We start from the raw sequence: 17,931 nt of genomic DNA on the forward strand, positions 1-17,931 counted from the left end.
CTTTCTCTGAGCTCCTCTAAAATGCTCGATTCTCGCTTTTGCTTGTCTTCAATATGTGGTGCTTTTTCCTCTTACTCCTAATAAGGATCAATGTAGAAATGATAGGTAATATCTCCATTGCTGACTGGTATTTATTCAGCACAGACTGAAGATCAGGCTTTGCACTTTCCTGAATTATATGGCTGTTATTTATTTGAGTAAGTTTGCTATGCAAACTTTGGAGCCCACATTTATATTTTAAGCTAATGCTCTGATTTTCCTCTTGGTCATCCAGCTGTGCGTTGCTTTATGATTAATGTTACCAACAAATGTTTATCTCATTGTGTCCATTTTGATCAATAAAGTTCCTGTGAAACTATATTAAATGTTAATTCTCAATAACGTGGTAATAATATTAACACAGCAATTCATAGAATCCGTACAATGTGGAAGTAAGCCATTTGGCACATCAAGAGCACACTGACCCTTCGAACAGCACCCCACTCCCTACTCTATCCCTCTAAAACTGCATTCCTTATGGCCAATCCGCCTAGCCCGCACATCCCTGGACACCATGGGTAATTTAGCAAGGCTAATCCACCTATCCTGCATACCTTTGGACTGTGAGAGGAAACCCTCGCAGGCACAGGGGGAACAAGCAAACTCCACACAGACAGTTATCTGAGGGTGGATTTAAACCCTGAGTCAGTGGGGCAGCGGTGCTGACCACTGAGCCACGGTGTCACCCTTTGTCTCTCTTTAATCATGAAAGTGACTAAACTCTGTTTATATTTCACTGCAGAACTATGTGTATTGTGTCAATGTGAGATGACAGATATTTTCGTCCGCTGCACACTATTTACTTCCCCCTGCTAATGATCCCAATCTATATTCCTGGTTCAGGGGTCATTGTGACGCTGCTAGAAAGCACCCATCTGAAAAACATGGAAAGTTCTGCTGGTACTTTTTGACTGTATGGAAGAAAGGTTGTGTAAAATGGTGGTTAGGGAGGTCTCTAATTGAAATTGTGTAAAGAGTTAGGTCTCATGTTGTTATGGAATATCATCAGCTTCTGCTGCCAAGCCACAGCAATAACAACACACAGGGCTGGCACATGGTATTATCAGGGAGGATGGTGGTCAGTAGCACTTTGGGCAGAGAAGATAAGTTATAGGCAAACAAGGAGGCAGTGCTGGCTCCATCACACAGTTCTTCAACCACTATGCTCCTTTTATGGGATGGGAAAGCAGAAGAAATTTCATCTTTTTATGCAATTCCTATATTATTTTCTCAGATGTAGTTGTGTCCACCAATATAGTGACGGAAAGTCACAAATCATTCTTTCATATTTTCAGATCTCGGAGAAGGACCGTTTATGCTCATTAACTATTTATGCAATGACACTGTTATTGCAAACAACAAGATCACTGGGGACATTGTACCTTTGCAAATAAACAGTGCTGGACAGGATGTTATAATGAATTTCATGATTACACCTGGACTATACAAGGCAAAGCAGTCAAGTGAGTATCAAGTAGTTTAGTTGGGAAAATACAGTGGATGTTCATAGTATTCTAAATCTTGCTGCAAATCTGTACATGTTTATATCTAGCACATATATCCATAGCAACACTTAGCTAGATAGAGTCAGACTTGCTATTTTGTGGCTTTATGAAGATACATTTAGAAATCAGAGCAGAATTTTCCACTGAAATGTCATATCCAGTGGTGACCAATAGCCATAGTTCACCCATGTGCTTCCTTCGTTAAGAGACTAAAATTGTTGTCCTCCTTAGGAACTTGTTCTGCCAATAATATCTTTAAGATGTGTGGGAAAGTGACTTGCATTGGTCCTCTCAGCACCAAGTAAGCTTCATCATGCAGATTATCCCACTTCTTGAGACACCATGTTTGTCCTGGGCCTAGCGTGGCATGCACAATGCCATGAGACAGGCAACTAATTCATTGAATTAAGACAGTGACATTGAATTAAGACAGCGAGGGACAGTGAAAAGAGGTTGACTAGGATTTTCCTGTTGGTTTCCAGTTTCCTGATGTGCTGTAGGGTGGGGTGGGGCGCATGGAGAGAGGTGAAATAACTCCACAGAGGTCAGTATCCCATCACCAAGTCAGCCTTTATATATACATCCTTGACACTGATCCAGTTCTCAGAGTTCAGAGGACCTCTAACACTCCTCTTTATATCTGTCAGCCCGGGCTCCCTGATTGGAACAGATTAATAGCCCCAATCAGGGAACATATTCTATGAGATCCACCTGGCTGACCTCATTATTACAGGAGACAATTGAAATTCCTGGATGCACCCATTGATAGGTTGGGGAGGACAGTGCTCAGGGCAGGATATGCTCCATCTTTCCTTGCCTGCCTGGATGCAGGTCTAGCCAAAGGCATCCTTGTAAATGGATATTTACAACATGACCCCCAAATCCAAATCCATTACAGTGGAGGCATGACTTTTATTTTTCATTATGTATTTGGGTTTTTAAAATGCTAGTAAGAGAGCACTTCATGTTGAAATGTCCTCTCAGTTACTTGCCCTTTACTGCACCTGTTGCTGCTCTCAATCTGGAAATATCTGATTTGTTGTCCACTTTTAACATCTATCTGTCATTCTTGACTGGGTAGGCAACCTGTCTCCATGCCAATTAAGGGGGACACAGTCAATATCCTAAAAAGTAATGTCTCTCCTTCTGAAGTGTACATTTGAGACCTAACAACAGTCCAGTCTCCTGTATTCCAGCCCCAACTTCATGTGTCACCCTGAGCCAGTGATATCAGTCTTGCATTATAGAAGCTTGTTAATAAGGAATCTAGACTGATAGAGCAATTCAGTACTTAGGAAGTACTACATTGTCAGAAGTACCTTCTTTGCAATGGGATAGTGAAGCAAGACTGCATTTTAATGTTGAGGCGCTAAATCATCCAATGGCATTTTGAAGAACAGCAAAGAATTTTCATGGTTAATAATTATCTGTCAATTCATTTCGGTAAAAATAGATTAACTAGTCATTAATCATTTCCTGTTTGCAAGATCTTGTTTAGGCATGTTATATTACAAAACAAATATGCAATTTAAACATAATTGATTGTGAGCTATTTTGTGATATTTACAGACTTTGAAGACTGTTGTATATAAATTAGTTCTTTCTTACTTGCAGTGTCCTTGCTAATTTTGAGTCATCAACAAGTAAATGTCAACCACAAATAAACCTTAGTGAGTTTTGAGAAGATTTGTAGCTCAGGTTGAGGTTCTGGATGTAGGTTTGCTCACTGAGCTGGAAGGTTCAGTTTTAGACGTTTCGTAACCATACTAGATAACATCATCAGTGAGCCTCCGGATGAAGCATTGGTTGTATGATCTACTTTTAATTTATGAGTTTAGGTTTCCTTGGGTTGATTATGTCATTTTCTGTGGTGATGTCATTTCCTCTTCTTTTTCTCAGGGGGTAGTAAATGGGATCCAAGTCAATGAGTTTGTTGATAGAGTTCCAGTTGGAATGCATGTTTCTAGGAATTCTCACTTGTGTCTCTGTTTGGCTTTCCTAGGATGAATGTGTTGTCCCAGTCGAAGTGGTGTCCTTCCTCATCTGTATGTGAAGATACTAGTGAGAGTGGGTCATCTTTTTTTGTGGCTAGTTGATGTTCATGTATCCTGGTGGCTAGTTTTCTGCCCGTTTGTCCAATGTAGTGTTTCTCCATCTGAAACTTAACCTTCCAGCTCAACGAGCAAACTTATATCCATAAATAAACTGACCTCAAATATATCCTCCATGACTAAATAGAGATTGCAGCTTTCCATATGTAAATTACTGATGCTCAATAATCTAATTTATGGGCTTTGATAGGGGATGGATTGATCAAAAATGGAGAAAAGAGAGGAAATTCTTGGAAGAACTTTCATCTGGAAGATGATTTCTTAATTAAAGCTGAGTATGGAAACTGATAACTTCCAGTTTGCCTTCTCAGCCTGTTTCATAGGACCCTGAAGAGACCAAAAGGGCTCCTTCAAGCATCCATATCTCTTAGGTATGTTTTTGTCCATGCGTTGTGGGTATTTCTGGCTTGGCAGCATTTATTGACTATCCCTAATTGCCCTTGTGAAGGCAGTGGTGAGAGTTCTTATTGAAATGCTATGATCCATGTGGTGTAGGTACACCCACAGTGTCTAAATTCCACAAATCCAATAAAGCTATTTGCTAAGATGCCACTAGATCTGTCTGTCTTCTCTCTAAAGTAATACAATGGGTAGCCCCTCTGCCTTATGACCATTATTATAGCATTGACAGAATAAGCCACCACTATCATATGGACAAGATCTTGGTCCTTCCAGTGGCATCAACAAAAACCTATATAGAATCTTTAACTTAATGAAACACCTCAAGATACTTCACAGGGCCATTATAAAATGAAATCTGAGCTACGTAAGGAAATATTGGTACATTGGTCAAACTGATAGGTTTTAAGGAGCATCTTGAAGGTGGTGAGTGGAGGGAGGATATTTCAGACCTTGAAGTGTAAGTCATTGAAGGCATGGCTACCAGTGAATTGAAACTGGGAATGATTTAAATTGAGGCCTGAGTTAAAGGAGTGCAGGGATCTTAGCGTGTTGGGATGCTGGAAGAAATTACGGAAAAACTGAGGGATGAGGCCATAGAGGGATTCAAACGCAAGGAGAAGAATTTTAAAATCAAGATGGTGCTTGACCATGAATCACTGTACATCTGTTGGCACAGAGATGATAGGGATAAGCAAGAAACAACAGACAGTGTTCATTTCAGCCAAATGAGCTCCTTCTATTATACCTAAACTGAGCTCTTGATCCATGAAATATTCTATAAACTTCTCAATGTCAAACCTATTTCTTAAACTACAATTCCTTACCCCTAAACACATTTGTGATTTGTGTAGATGTATCTGTATCAGCTGATATATTTGAAAACAGCATGTGAGACAGAACAATGATGTTTGCCTGATTTACTAGATTACATAATCTTGACAATGTAGGGAGAAACTAATTAGTCAAACCTGTCTAGGTTTGTGCTTACACTCCACACCAAGTTGTTCTCACTCACATGATCTCTTTTGACCCTGTCTCTGTAACTGGCATTTCCTTTCACCTAAAAAAAACCCATCAACTCTTTGGTTAAAAATTGTGAAATAAGAGTATGGAAGACTCAATAAAGCCAAACGGATCCCCACTCAACATCAATATGTTTGCAGAAACAGAAATATTGACCAGGCAGTAATAGAGTAGCGAAGGGATCAAGAATACAAATATTATTTTTTGACTTTAAGCATTGCTCAAGCATTTTCCATGGACCTGCTTAATTTGATTCTTCTATGGGATGTAGGCATATCTGGCAAGGGTGGCATTTGTTGCTTCTCTGTAACTGCTTTTGAAATATTAGCTTCATAGGCCATTTCAGAAGGTAGTTAAGAAGCAACCACATTGCTGCAGGTCTGGAATCACATGGAAGCCAGATAGCAATTCTTTTCATTTTAAAAGATTAATGAACAAGATTTTGTTTTCATTCCAATCAACAATGGCTACATGATTATCCTCAGGTTAGGGGGGATTTAATTCTAGATTTTATTAAATTCAAACTTAATCATCTATCATGGTAAGATTTGAAGCCATGATCCAAAAGCATTCGTCTGTAGCTCTAGATTCCAAGTCCACAGCCATTGCCACTACACCACTACCAAATAGTATTTAAAACCTTTCATTCCACCAATTCAGAAAAGGCTAACAGTGAATTTCTTGTCTCAAGGCACAGTGAATCGGTAATGTTCTTTACCACAGAGGGCTGCTAAGGCTGGGTCATTAAGTATATTTAAGGCTGAGAATGACAAGTTTTTAATCAGCAAGGGATTATGGGAAAAAGGCAAGAAAGTGAAGTTGTGAATTATCAAATCAGCCATGATCTCATTGAATGGTGGAGCAGACTTGATGGGCTGAATGGACTACTTCTGCTCCTATTTCTTATGGTCCTAAGTAAGAAATACAAACACAAATATAACTTAAATGTTCTGAGCTTTTGAAGCTGATTGCTGGTGTTTTTTTAAAAATTGGATTGAGACAAGCTTAACATAGCCCATTGGCCGTTGGCATAAATTGATTTTAAATAACTGATACAAGCGTTTGGCAATGTTATATGAAAAGGTTGAACAGAATTCTTGGTTGCATTGGGTAGATGTTTTATTTCTGAAAAAGCTGCCTCTTTTGTTCTGATGAGTGGCTGTATGAGCTTTGCTGTTGCTGGAAGTAGCTGCTGGTTATTTATTAAGGACTGCAAAGCCAAAACCAAATCTCTAAATCTGTAATCTGATGATGAAATCAACAATTTATCTTCAGTGAGGTTAGGTTGAACCAGCAGTACTTAAATGTTCATGTTCATAATACTTTCTTAACATAACAATCAGAAATAAAACATAATTGTTAAATGATCCAGTCATACTTTAGATTTTGTGAAATATAGATTGAAGAAAGAGAACCAGGGAGTTGATGATGCCTTAAATGGTGTCATCTAATTTGAGATCACATCTTCAATCTTTAACCTCCATGACAAAGTGAGCTTGAAAAAACAGGGAGATAGGAGCAAGAGTAAACCATAGGCCCACTGCCATTTGATAAACATACAAATATAGAAAACATAGAAAAAATAGTAGGAATAGGCCCTTGAAGCATGCCTCTCCATTCATTATGATCAATGGCTGATCATTCAATTCAGTAACCTGTTCCTAATTTTCCCCAATTTTTTTGATATCTTCAGCCCCAAACGCTATTTCAAACTCCTTAAAATCACACAATGTTCTAGTTTCAACTGCTTTCTGTGGAAACAAATTTCACAGGTTCACCGCTCTCTGGCTGAAGAAATTTCTATTCATCTCAGTTCTGAATAGTTTATCCCATATCCTTAGACTGTGGCCTCTGATTCTGGCTTCCACTGTCAGAGGGAACATCTATCCTGCATTGGGCCTGTATAGTCCTGTTAGAATTTTATAGGTTTCTATGAGGACTCCCCCATTCTTCTAAACTCTGCAGAATACAATCCTAACCAATTCAACCATTCCGCTTATGTCAGACCTGCTATTTTCAGGAATTACTCCCTTCATACCCAAAACATCTTTCCTCAGATAATGAGGCCAAAACTATGCACAATATTCCGGGTGTGGTCTCACCAGGGCCTGTGCAATTGCTGCAAGATATTCCTGCTCCTTTACTCAAATCCTGTTGCAATGAAAGCCAATATACCACTTGTCTACTTGACCACCTACTGCACGTGCATCCTTACTTTCAGTGACTGGTGTATGAAGACACACAGGTGTCATTGCACATTCCCTTGGTCAATTTCAGATAATAAATTGCCTTTGTATTTTTGCTCCCAAAGTGGATAACTCAACATTTATCCATATGCATGTACCATACATTTGCCCACTCACTCAGCTTGTCCAAATCACACTGAAACATCTCTACATCCTCCTCACAGCTCACCCTCTCACCCAGCTTTGTATTGTCTGCAAATTTTGGGATATTATATTTAGTTCCCTCATCTAAAACATTAACATGTATTGTGAATAGTTGGCCTGAGCACTGATTCCTATGGCAACTTACTGCCTGCTATTTGGAAAAAGACCCATGTATTCTTACTGCTTGTTTCCTCTCTGCCAACCAGTTTTCTATCTATACTTAAACACTAGCAGCTTTATTTTTACACACTATTCATTTTTGTGGGACTTTGTTGAAAACCTTCTGAAATTCCAAATGAACCACATTCACTGGCTTCCCTTTATCATTTCTACTGATTATATCTTTGAAGAATTCCTGTAGATTTGTCTACATGATTTCCCTTACGTAAATCCATAAAGTCATGATTGAGCCCCAACCTAACTCCATTTCCTATTGATCTCCATTCTCTTTGATTTCTTTAAAGACTAGCCTTGATTATGCTCAGTGACTGAACACCCAAATCTCCGAGGAATAAAGAATCACACAATCCCTACAGTGCAGAATTAGGTCACTCAGCCCATCGAGTCCACACTGACCCTCTGAAGATCATCCCATCCATACCTAGACCCTTACCCTATCCCTGCATTACCCATGGCTAATTCACCTAACCTATATATCTCTGGACACTGTGGGCAATTTAACATGGACAATTCATTTGTCCTGTACATCTGTGGACTGTGGGAAGAAACCGGAACACCGAGAGAAAGCCCATGTAGACGTGGGGAGAATGTGCAAATCCCACACAGTCATCTGAGGCTGGCAATGAACCCAGGTCCCTCGTACTGTAAGGCAGCAGTGCAAGCCACCGTGCAAACGCCCCACAATGACATGCAAGTCTCTGAGTAAAGAAATCTGATCTCAGTCAAAAATGCTGTTCCCGTATCTAAGCACCCTAGTTTTAAACATTTTATTCAGAGATAACGGCCTGTTCTCAGCATTTGCCAGTCCTGACATATTTTTAACTTTCAATGTCTTTCTCAAAGTTCTGTTCAGTGTCAGAGAAGAAGCAATGTCAATGATTTAGAGATCAAAGTAAGTGGTAAGATACTTTCCATGCACTTTCCTGTGATCCTGAAAATTGAAATCTAAATAGTTAGCATTCTCTAACTTGTCAATATAGTTTGAAAAAATTTCTTTTTAATTGCAAAGAAATTACTCCGTAATCAGTTTTGACTTGATGCTTTTACGGCACAACACTCCTTTGTGTACAAATATCCCTCTCCTCTTCTTGCAACTAATTAAACCACTCAACATTAATATCACAATAACTTTTTCATTTCAATCTTCATTGATTTTATCTTATGACCTATCAGAAGCAATGCTTTAAGCTGTATATATGACAGCAACTTTTAGTGGCTCATCCAAGTCACTTCAGTTCATATAGGGGCCTTAAGTGCTGTCAGGCTTTATGGTCTGAGTGCATCGTGGTTGCATTTGATTCTGTCTTCATCAGACCTATATGTATATGTAGGATAATTACTAAGAGCATTGTCTCACCCACTAACTGAAGGAAGCTGACATGAATTATAATTTGGAGATGCCGGTGTTGGACTGGGGTGTACAAAGTTAAAAATCACACAACACCAGGTTATAGTCCAACTGGTTTAATTAGAAACACTAGCTTTCGGAGCATCGCTCCTTCATCAGGACATGAATTATAGTACACTTACCTGGAACTAAGTAACTCAGTGAAGACAAAGGATGGGAAATCCTTAGTTGGCAATATGGGTCAAAATTAAAGGAATGAATGGCAGCTGACAGTTAGGCTTCAGTTCTTATTTAAATTTGTTTCATGAGCTGTTAATGATCATCATGCCTCCTCAGGCAGTTGAATAATTAAAGATACTGGACCTTGAGCTGCTCACCTTCTGGGCAGTGGCTCCTTAGTTGGGCTTGATGCAGATGGAATGGGGTTGAAACGCAGTGGGGGAGCAAACTTAAATGGTTACTGTAGAATTCTGAGCTATGTAGTGTTGGCATCTGTTTTTCTCATCTGTAAACAACTTTACAGAAGACTGTCACAGCAGACATTGTGCCCTCCAAACGTAAACGAATGGGCGGCCTGTTACTGATTTTAAGCAGCCATCTGGAATGCTTGCAAAGCCACCTGCACCAACATGATGGCATTTTAATGTGAAATTGGACCTTTCTGCCCTTGCCTACTGCCTGGAGAACTCACTCAGTAAGGACCACTTTCTATCCTAAAGACTGAAACCTGTGTACTCTTGGTCTGCCCAGAAATGACACACTAGGTTCAACCTAGTTTTGTCATATCATGGCTATCATTTCATAATCAATGAGAAAAAGCTTGTAAGTTTAAGTAGATTGTCCTTCCATCTTAGTATGTTCAGGGCAGCGGGAATTTCAGCATTCAGAATTTATTGATGAGAAAAATTGCTTTTCCATTTATGTTTATCATTTCTGTATTAACATGTTCCTGTATATCATATCATGTGCTGGCAAGGGAATGTAAAACCAAGCTTTCAAGCATTAATACTTATGTTGTTTTCCATTTATTCTGTCAATTCATACAAGAGATTTTTCAATTGGAAAATGTATCAAACAATTATGATAAACAAACTATTTTTGTGTTTAAAGAGCAGTGCAAGCAAAGGAGTTTAATTTAAAAAGACCTTTGTGACAAATAGTAATTTTTGAAAATGTCTAGGTAATGCTTCCCTGCATATTTGATAGATATGCCTTTTACTGTTACATTCAGCAATAAAACCAGATAAGATAGTTGAAATAGAAAAAAGATTTCTTGTCATCAACTCTGTATCTGAGTCATAAATTTGATTTTTGCAACGTAATCCTGAATAATACTAAGAAATGAAACAACAAGGAAGTGATTTAAGCTGAGATCAATGTCATAATAAAAAACTTTAGTGAAATGTTTATGAAGATTTTTAGGATCATCCATACAAGTTTTTCTCAGCAGCTGTCGGTAATTTATCCATGTCATTTTGAGAAATCGAAACCTATTTATAGTGTCTGAGAGAACTTGTGTGATGCTTCGTTGCTTTCAGCAATTCAAGTCAAATTAAATAGTTCGCCAGTGTTTCCTATTCTAATCAGTAAGGGTGATATTAATGTTACTTTTCCAAACCAAACAATTCTTAATGATGAACTGAATCCACTCCTTGTACATTGATCAGTGTCTGTCTATACAGATCATGACATAACATGCATTATAATTACTTTGGAGGAAGGTTTCACTTGTATCCTAGGTGTAGCAAGATCCACTTTAGGGGCCCTAAACTGGAATCAAACATACTCAGTAAGATTATAGAACACCAAGACCCAGAGTTAAGCTTCTCTTAACCTGCATAATATTTTATTACTAATTTCAACAACTCACTATCGCAAGTATTTTTTTTTGTTCCAGTTTCCAAATCAGCAAGCCTAATGAATCAGCTTTACATCTCTGAAAGCCTTTTCTTAAAATTCATTTGTGGGACTTAGGTATCACTGATTGGCCAGCATTGATGCCCATCCCTATTTGCCCTTAAGAAGGTGGTAGTGAGCTGCCTTCTTGAATCGCTGCAGTCCACATGCTGTGGGTTGACCCACAATGCTGGTAAGGAGGGAATTTCAGGATTTTGACCCAACGACTATGAAGGAACAGTTGTATATTTCCAAGTCAGGGTGGCGAGTGGCTTGGAGGGGAACTTGCAGGTGGTGGTGTTCCCAAGTACCTGCTGCCCTTGTCCATTTAGGTGGAGGTGGTCATGGGTTTGGGAAGGTGCTGTCTTAAGGTCATTGGTGAATTTCTGCAGTACATCTTGTAGATAGTACACACCGCTGCTACTGAGTGCCGGTGGTGAAGGGATTGAATGTTTGTAGATGTGGTGTCAATCAAGCAGGTTGCTTTATCCTGGATGCTATCAAGCTTCTTGAGTGTTGTTGGAGCAGCACCCATCCAGGCAAGCAGCGAGTATTCCATCACACTTCTGAGTTGTGCCTAATAGATGGTGGATAGACTTCGGTGTGTCAGGAGGTGAGTTACTCGTCGCAGTATCCCTAGTCTCTGATCTGCTCTTGCAGCTGCCATGGTAATCCCATCACTGTTGAATGTCAAGGGGTGGTGGTTAGAGTGCCTCTTTTTAGTGATGGGCATTGTCTGACATTTGTGTGACACAAATGTTACTTGTCACTTGTCGGCCCAAGCCTGGATATTGTTGCGTTTAAGCACGGACTGCTTTGGTATCTGAGGAGTCATGAATGGTGCTGAACACTGTGTAATCATTGGCGATATCCCCACCTCTGACCTTACGACAGAGGGAAGGTCATTGATGAAGCAGCTGGAGATTGTTGGGCCTAGGACACTACCCTGAGGGACTTCTGCAGAGATCTCCTAGAGCTGAGATGACTGACCCTCCACAACTACAACCATCTTCCTTTGTGCCAGGTTTCACGCTAACCAGCAGAGTGTTTGCCCCGATACCCATTGATTCCAGTTTTGCCAGGGCTCCTTGATGCCATACTCAGTCAAATGCATCCTTGATATCGAGGGCTGTCACTCTCACCTCACCTCTGGAATTCAGCTTTTTTGTCCCTGTTTGAACCAAGGCTGTAATGAGATCAGGAGCTGAGTGACCCTGGCAAAACACAAACTGGGCATCACTGATCAGTTTGTTGCTGAGCAGATGCTGCTTGATAGCACTGTTGATGACCCCTTCCATCACTTTACTGATGATGGAGAGTAGAGTGATTGAGCAGTAATTGGCCGGGTTGGATTTGTCCTTCTTTTTATGTACAGGACATACCTGGGCAATTTTCTACGTTGTTGGGTAGATGCCAGTGTTGTAACTATACTGGAAGAGCTTTGCTAAGGGAGTGGCAAGTTCTGGAGCACATGTCTTCAGTATTATTGCTTGAATTTTATCAGGCCCTATTGCCTTTGCAGTATCCAGTGCCTCCAGCTGTTTCTTGATAGCATGTAGAGTGAATTGAATTGGCTGGAGACTGGTATCTGTGATGCTGGGGACCACTGGAGGAGCCCGAGGTGGATCATCCACTCGACACTTCTGATGGAAGATTGTTGTGAATGTATCAGCCTTATCTTTTGCATTGATATGTTGGCCTCCTCCATCATTAAGGATGGGGATATTTGTGGACCTTCCTTTACTAGTGAGTTTTATTGTCCTCCACCATTCATGACTTGATGTGGAAGGACTGCAGAGCTTAGATCTGATCCACTGGTTGTGGGATCGCTTAGCTCTGTCTATTACTTACTGTATATGTCATTTGGTATGTAAGTAGTCCTGTTTGGTAACTTCACCAGGTTGACACCTCATTTTTCGGTATGCCTGATGCTGCTCCTGGCATGCCTCCTCCACTCTCCATTGAACCAGGATTGATCCCCTGGCTAGATGGTAATGGTTGAGTGGGGGATATGCCAGGCCATAGGTTGCAGATTGTGCTGGAGTACAGTTCTGCTGCTGTTGTTGGCTCACAGTGCCTCATGGATGCCCAGTCTTGGCTGCTAGATTGGTTCAAAGTCTGTTCAGTTTAGCACGGTGATAGTACCACGCAACACAATGGAGGTTATTCTCAATGTGAAGGCAGGACTTCATCTCCACAAGGACAGTGCAGTGGTCACTTTTACCTATACTGTCATTGGCAGATGCTTCTGCAGCCAGCAGATTAGTAAGGATGAGATATCATATGTTTTTCCTTCACCATCTGCTGCAGATCCAGTCTAGGAGTTATATCTGTGCTACTGTTGGCGGTGGACATTGAAATCCTCCACCCAGAGTACAATTTGCACCCTTGCCACCCTCAGTGCTTCCTCCAAGTGATATTCAACACTGGGTGATTCATCAGCCGAAGGAAGACAATATATGGTAACCAGTAAGAGATTTTCTTGCCCATGTTTAACACAAGGCCACAAGACGTCATAGGGTCCGGAGTCGATGTCACGCACTCCCAGGGCAATTCCCTCCCGACAATATCCCACTGTGCCGCCACCTCTGCTGAGTGGGATAGGGCATATACAGGGATGGTAATGGTAATGGTGGTGTCTGGAGCATGATTCTGTAAGAGTGACTATGTCAGGCTGTTGATTGACTAGTCTGTAAGACAGCTCCCCCAATTTCAGCAGTAGCCCCCAGTTGTTGGTAAGGAGGACTTTGCATGGTTGACAGGGCTGTTTGTGTTTTTGCCATTGTCTTTTCCGGTTCCAAGGTCGATGCCAGGTCATCTGTCCATTTTCATTTCTTTGTTGTGACTTTCTCTTGATTGATACAACTGAGTGACTTACTGGGCCATTTCAAAGCGCATTTGAAAGTCAACCACATTGCTGTGGCTCTGGAGTTACGTGTAGGCCAGACCAGGTAAGGATGGCAGATTTCCTTTCCTCAAGGAATTTAGAGAACTTTAAAAAGCATCTTAAGATTGAAGAGGTAGCATCATTTCTGTTCATCATTGCAACGCTCATTTAAAACACAACTGACCATTATTGTCGTTGGATATACTAGTTCTATGGCATGTTATAGCTTTCAGTGTCCTTGTACATGATTGGCTCTTTGCTGAACTTCATAGTGCCTTATTATGAATATAGGTAGGTCTGCCAGGTCCTACAGAAATGATTAATGGTATATTGACTCATGCACTCAGTCAGAATGTATTAAATATTGATCAGTTTGGCATGCATTGCCACTATTGGTTTACATGTAGCATACACACTGTGACTACACCTGATAAAAGCTCCCAATATTATGATTTCTTAAACATTCACACATTATAGCAGTGCCATTGAGCTACTGTACAAATTTATTTGTGGATGAAGAGCATCGAAAAGCATAATTTGCAAAAATGAAGTATGTCCTCCTCATGCTTCCAAACTAGGGACTAGTGTCTCTTGGCAGGAGGGCTTGCATCTTCTCGCATGCAGCAAGAAAATCTTCATCTTCCAAATACCTCAGAAAAAAGAACTTTTGTTGATGAATGATTGAAGGCAAGGTGGTTCTCAGGAACAAAATAACTTCGTACAAAAATTTATGCGAATCTTAAATGTTAATTGTTTCTAGAAGGAAATAAAAGCAAGTAACTTACATAAAGATGGAGTTTAATTTGGATAAATTTGGATAAATGGGAGATATTGCATTCTGGTAAAACAAACAAGGACAGGACTTGTACAATTAAAACTAGGGCCTTGAGTAGTGCTGAAGAATAGAGAGACCAAAGTGTTCATGTACATAATTCTTTGAAGTTTGTGCCACCAATAGACAGGATGGTTAAGAATGCACTTAGCACGCTTGCCTCCATTGCTTAGACTTTTGAGCGTAGGAGTTGGGACGTTATGTAAAGGTTGTACAGGATGCTGGTGAGGCCTCTTCTGGAGTATTGTATTCAGTTCTAGGTCACCCTGTTATAGGAAGGATATTATTAAGTTGGAGAGGGGTCAAAAGAGATTTATCAGGATGTAGCCAGGAATGGAGGGTTTGAGTTATGGGGAGAGGCTGGATGGGTTGGGATCATTTTCACCGGAATGTAGGAAGTTGAGGGGTGACTTTATAGAGGTTTATACAATCATGAGGGTTGTAGATAAGGTGAGTGACAGGTATCTTTACCCTAGACTGGGGGATTTCAAGACTGGGGGGGGGCATATTTTTAAGATGAAAGGAGGAAGATTTAAAAAAGACATGAGGGACAATTGTTTTACACAGACAGTGGTTTAACTGTGGAATGAACTTCCAAAGGAGCTGGTGGATGCAGCTACTATTACAACATTTAACAGATATTTGGATAAGCACATGAATAAGAAATATTTGGAGGAATATGGGCCAAGTGCAGGCAAGTGGGACTAGTTTAGTTTGGGATTATGGTCGGCATGGACTTGTTGGACTGAAGGGGCTGTTTCTGTGCTGTATGACTCCATGACTCTATGTTTAATGAAGCACTGAATTACTCATGCCTTAACTTTGCGATGTCTCTTCAATGATCTTTAATATTCTTCCTGTTAGCAATCCCAGATATGATTTATTATGTAATGTGATTTATGTCAGATATCCTGCAAATCAGAAAGGCTCAAAATGGCATCAAAGATCATCAAGCCTCCAAATTAATGTCTAAGCAAAGTGCTTGGTAGTTTGACCCAACTGCCTATCCATGTCTGCTTTTGTCCATCACACTCTGAAAATAATGGTGTTCCAGTAAGACATTTTGCTGCTATCTGACTAATTGTGTAGCAAGGGACAGTGAAGAGTGGAAAACTCAGGCCACTTGGTGAGGCTGCCAGATTTTGTATTGTTGTGAAATGTAACAAGCCATCATGGGAGGTGAGCCAAACACATTTTTCTTTGAATCTTTGAAAGCAATAGATAAAGGAAAAAGACATATAACAGCAGGATAGGAAAACTCCTGTTAAGTATGAACACTGCTTGGCCAGTTGATATTGCGTTGTTTTTGTATTGTAGATTCTATTTTATCTGATGTAAATAATACTTAAGTGGAAGGTTTACAATATTCAGTATTTTAGCAGGTTGTACTTGTGACACAGTGGTAGTGTTCCTATTTCTGATTCAGAAGGTCCTGATTCAAGTCCCACCTGCTGCAGAGGTCTGAACAAGCTGATTAAATGACAGATGCATCAACATGAGATATTTTAATTTATTTAGGCCAAGTCTTTAAAGATGGTGTAGTTTCCTTTCGTGTCACATGAGGAGTCAATGGTGAACGCAATGCAATTGATAATGGTTGCTCCACAGCCATTTAGTGCATCAAGGTGCTCTCTAGTCCCAGAACAACCAGAAGCTGCAGTGGACAGGATGAGGTCTTGACATTAAGTGTCAAGAATCCATAATCATGTGAGTGTCAGCATGCCAGGACAGGAAGGGGAAGTGAGGCTTGGGGGTTGTGTGGCTGGGGTGGTATGTGGATGTCAGTAGAAAGGCCAGAGTGGGGAAGGATTATCCACATGGGACTCACTTGTGGGAGGAAAGGTGACCAATGTTTGGAGATTGTTGATGGAGATGTCCATTGCTCCTTCTTTCAGGTATGAGCAGGGTCCCTTTGTGGGAACCCTCTAAGCCTGACTTCCTCCTAGAAATTGAGATGGGGTCTGAAACAGTCCTTCAGTGGTCTTGATTGATCATTTAAATGTCTCAATTAGGGCAAAAGTAGTTAGATCGGCTGGCATTATTTCAAAGGGAATGTAGTATAAAAACAGGGAGGTCTTGTGAAACTCTTCAAGGCACTGGTCACACCACAGTTGGAATACTCTAAACAATTTCAATCCCCTTGTTGAATGAAGGATATACTGCTTTTGGAGGTAGTTCAGAAAAGGCTCACTTGGTTGATTCTGAATTTGAAATGAGTTTGTTATGAGGAGAAATTAGGTTGCATGTGCTTAAAATCATTGATATTTAGAAGAATGAGAGAACACTAATTGAAACACACAAGATTCTTAGGCAACTTGACAGGGTAGATGCAGAAAGGCTGCTTCCCCCTACAGGACACTCCAGGACTGAGGGCATCATATCGGAGTAGGGGATCACACAATTAAGACACAGTGAGGAATTTCTTCTTTGACAGACTAGTGAATCTGTGGAATTTTTTTAATCACACAGGTTGGGGTATTAATTCTAATCAAGGCTGAGATAGATGTTTAATCATTAAGGGGATCAAGGATTATGGAGATAAAGCAAGAAAATGGCGCGAGGATTATTAGACCAGCCATTATCTCGTTGAATAGTATAGCAGTCTCAATGGGCTGAATGGCCTACTTCTGCTCTTACATCATAAGGCTTAGGTATTTTTGGGCCACTGAAAATTGTGCAGAGGTCAGGGAAGGTGGTAGCCCAGTACAAAGGTGACCGAGGGAAATTGAGCTCTGAGTACACATGCAACTATAATACTGCGTTCTTAGTCACACTTGTAACACAAAATATATTTACATTTATATTCATGCACAACATTTTTATTTGCTGTATTAACAATTTCTCTAATAATTTACTTTATTATAATATTACAGAATTGCCTGTTGTTTCGCTTGAGTCTGCTGAAAGACCCAATTACTTCATACACGTTGGTGAGGATGATAATCTTCACTTAGAGCAATGGGAAGACAATCAACGTTTCCACAAGGATGCTTCATTTATTCATCACAGAAGCAACTGGATCCCAGGCTACAGTACATTTGAACTCTACAGCAGGAAGGGCTTTTTTATCACTTTGACACCATCGGCTGTTAAAGTAGTACAGTATGACTATTCTGAATCATTTAAACTTTCAAGCAGCTTTAAAATTGAAGGTAAGTGACCAAAGGTGTATTTGATTCACTGAGTCTGAACAAAAACTGGAATAGCCATGTTTCATGGAAGAAACTCTGAAGATTTTTGTAACAGGGTTTTGCAACCTTGGAGCCATGTGTTCACAGAGGAACCTAGAAATGGAATCTTCACCTCTGAGAAGATTCT

General features: G+C 40.2%; 1 protein-coding gene across 1 annotated transcript in view; it reads left to right on the forward strand.

Annotated features, from left to right (window-relative positions):
• otogl (otogelin-like) overlaps window positions 1–17,931 on the forward strand; it is a 229,066-nt gene that overhangs the window by 128,480 nt on the left and 82,655 nt on the right. The window contains exons 33-34 of the mRNA XM_072551603.1: window positions 1,335–1,502; window positions 17,487–17,765. Coding sequence (XP_072407704.1) covers window positions 1,335–1,502; window positions 17,487–17,765 — 447 coding nt within the window. The remainder of the gene's footprint in view (window positions 1–1,334; window positions 1,503–17,486; window positions 17,766–17,931) is intronic.

Source organism: Chiloscyllium punctatum, chromosome 32 (assembly GCF_047496795.1).
Source record: "Chiloscyllium punctatum isolate Juve2018m chromosome 32, sChiPun1.3, whole genome shotgun sequence".
In the NCBI taxonomy this organism is placed as follows: Eukaryota; Metazoa; Chordata; class Chondrichthyes; order Orectolobiformes; family Hemiscylliidae; genus Chiloscyllium; species Chiloscyllium punctatum.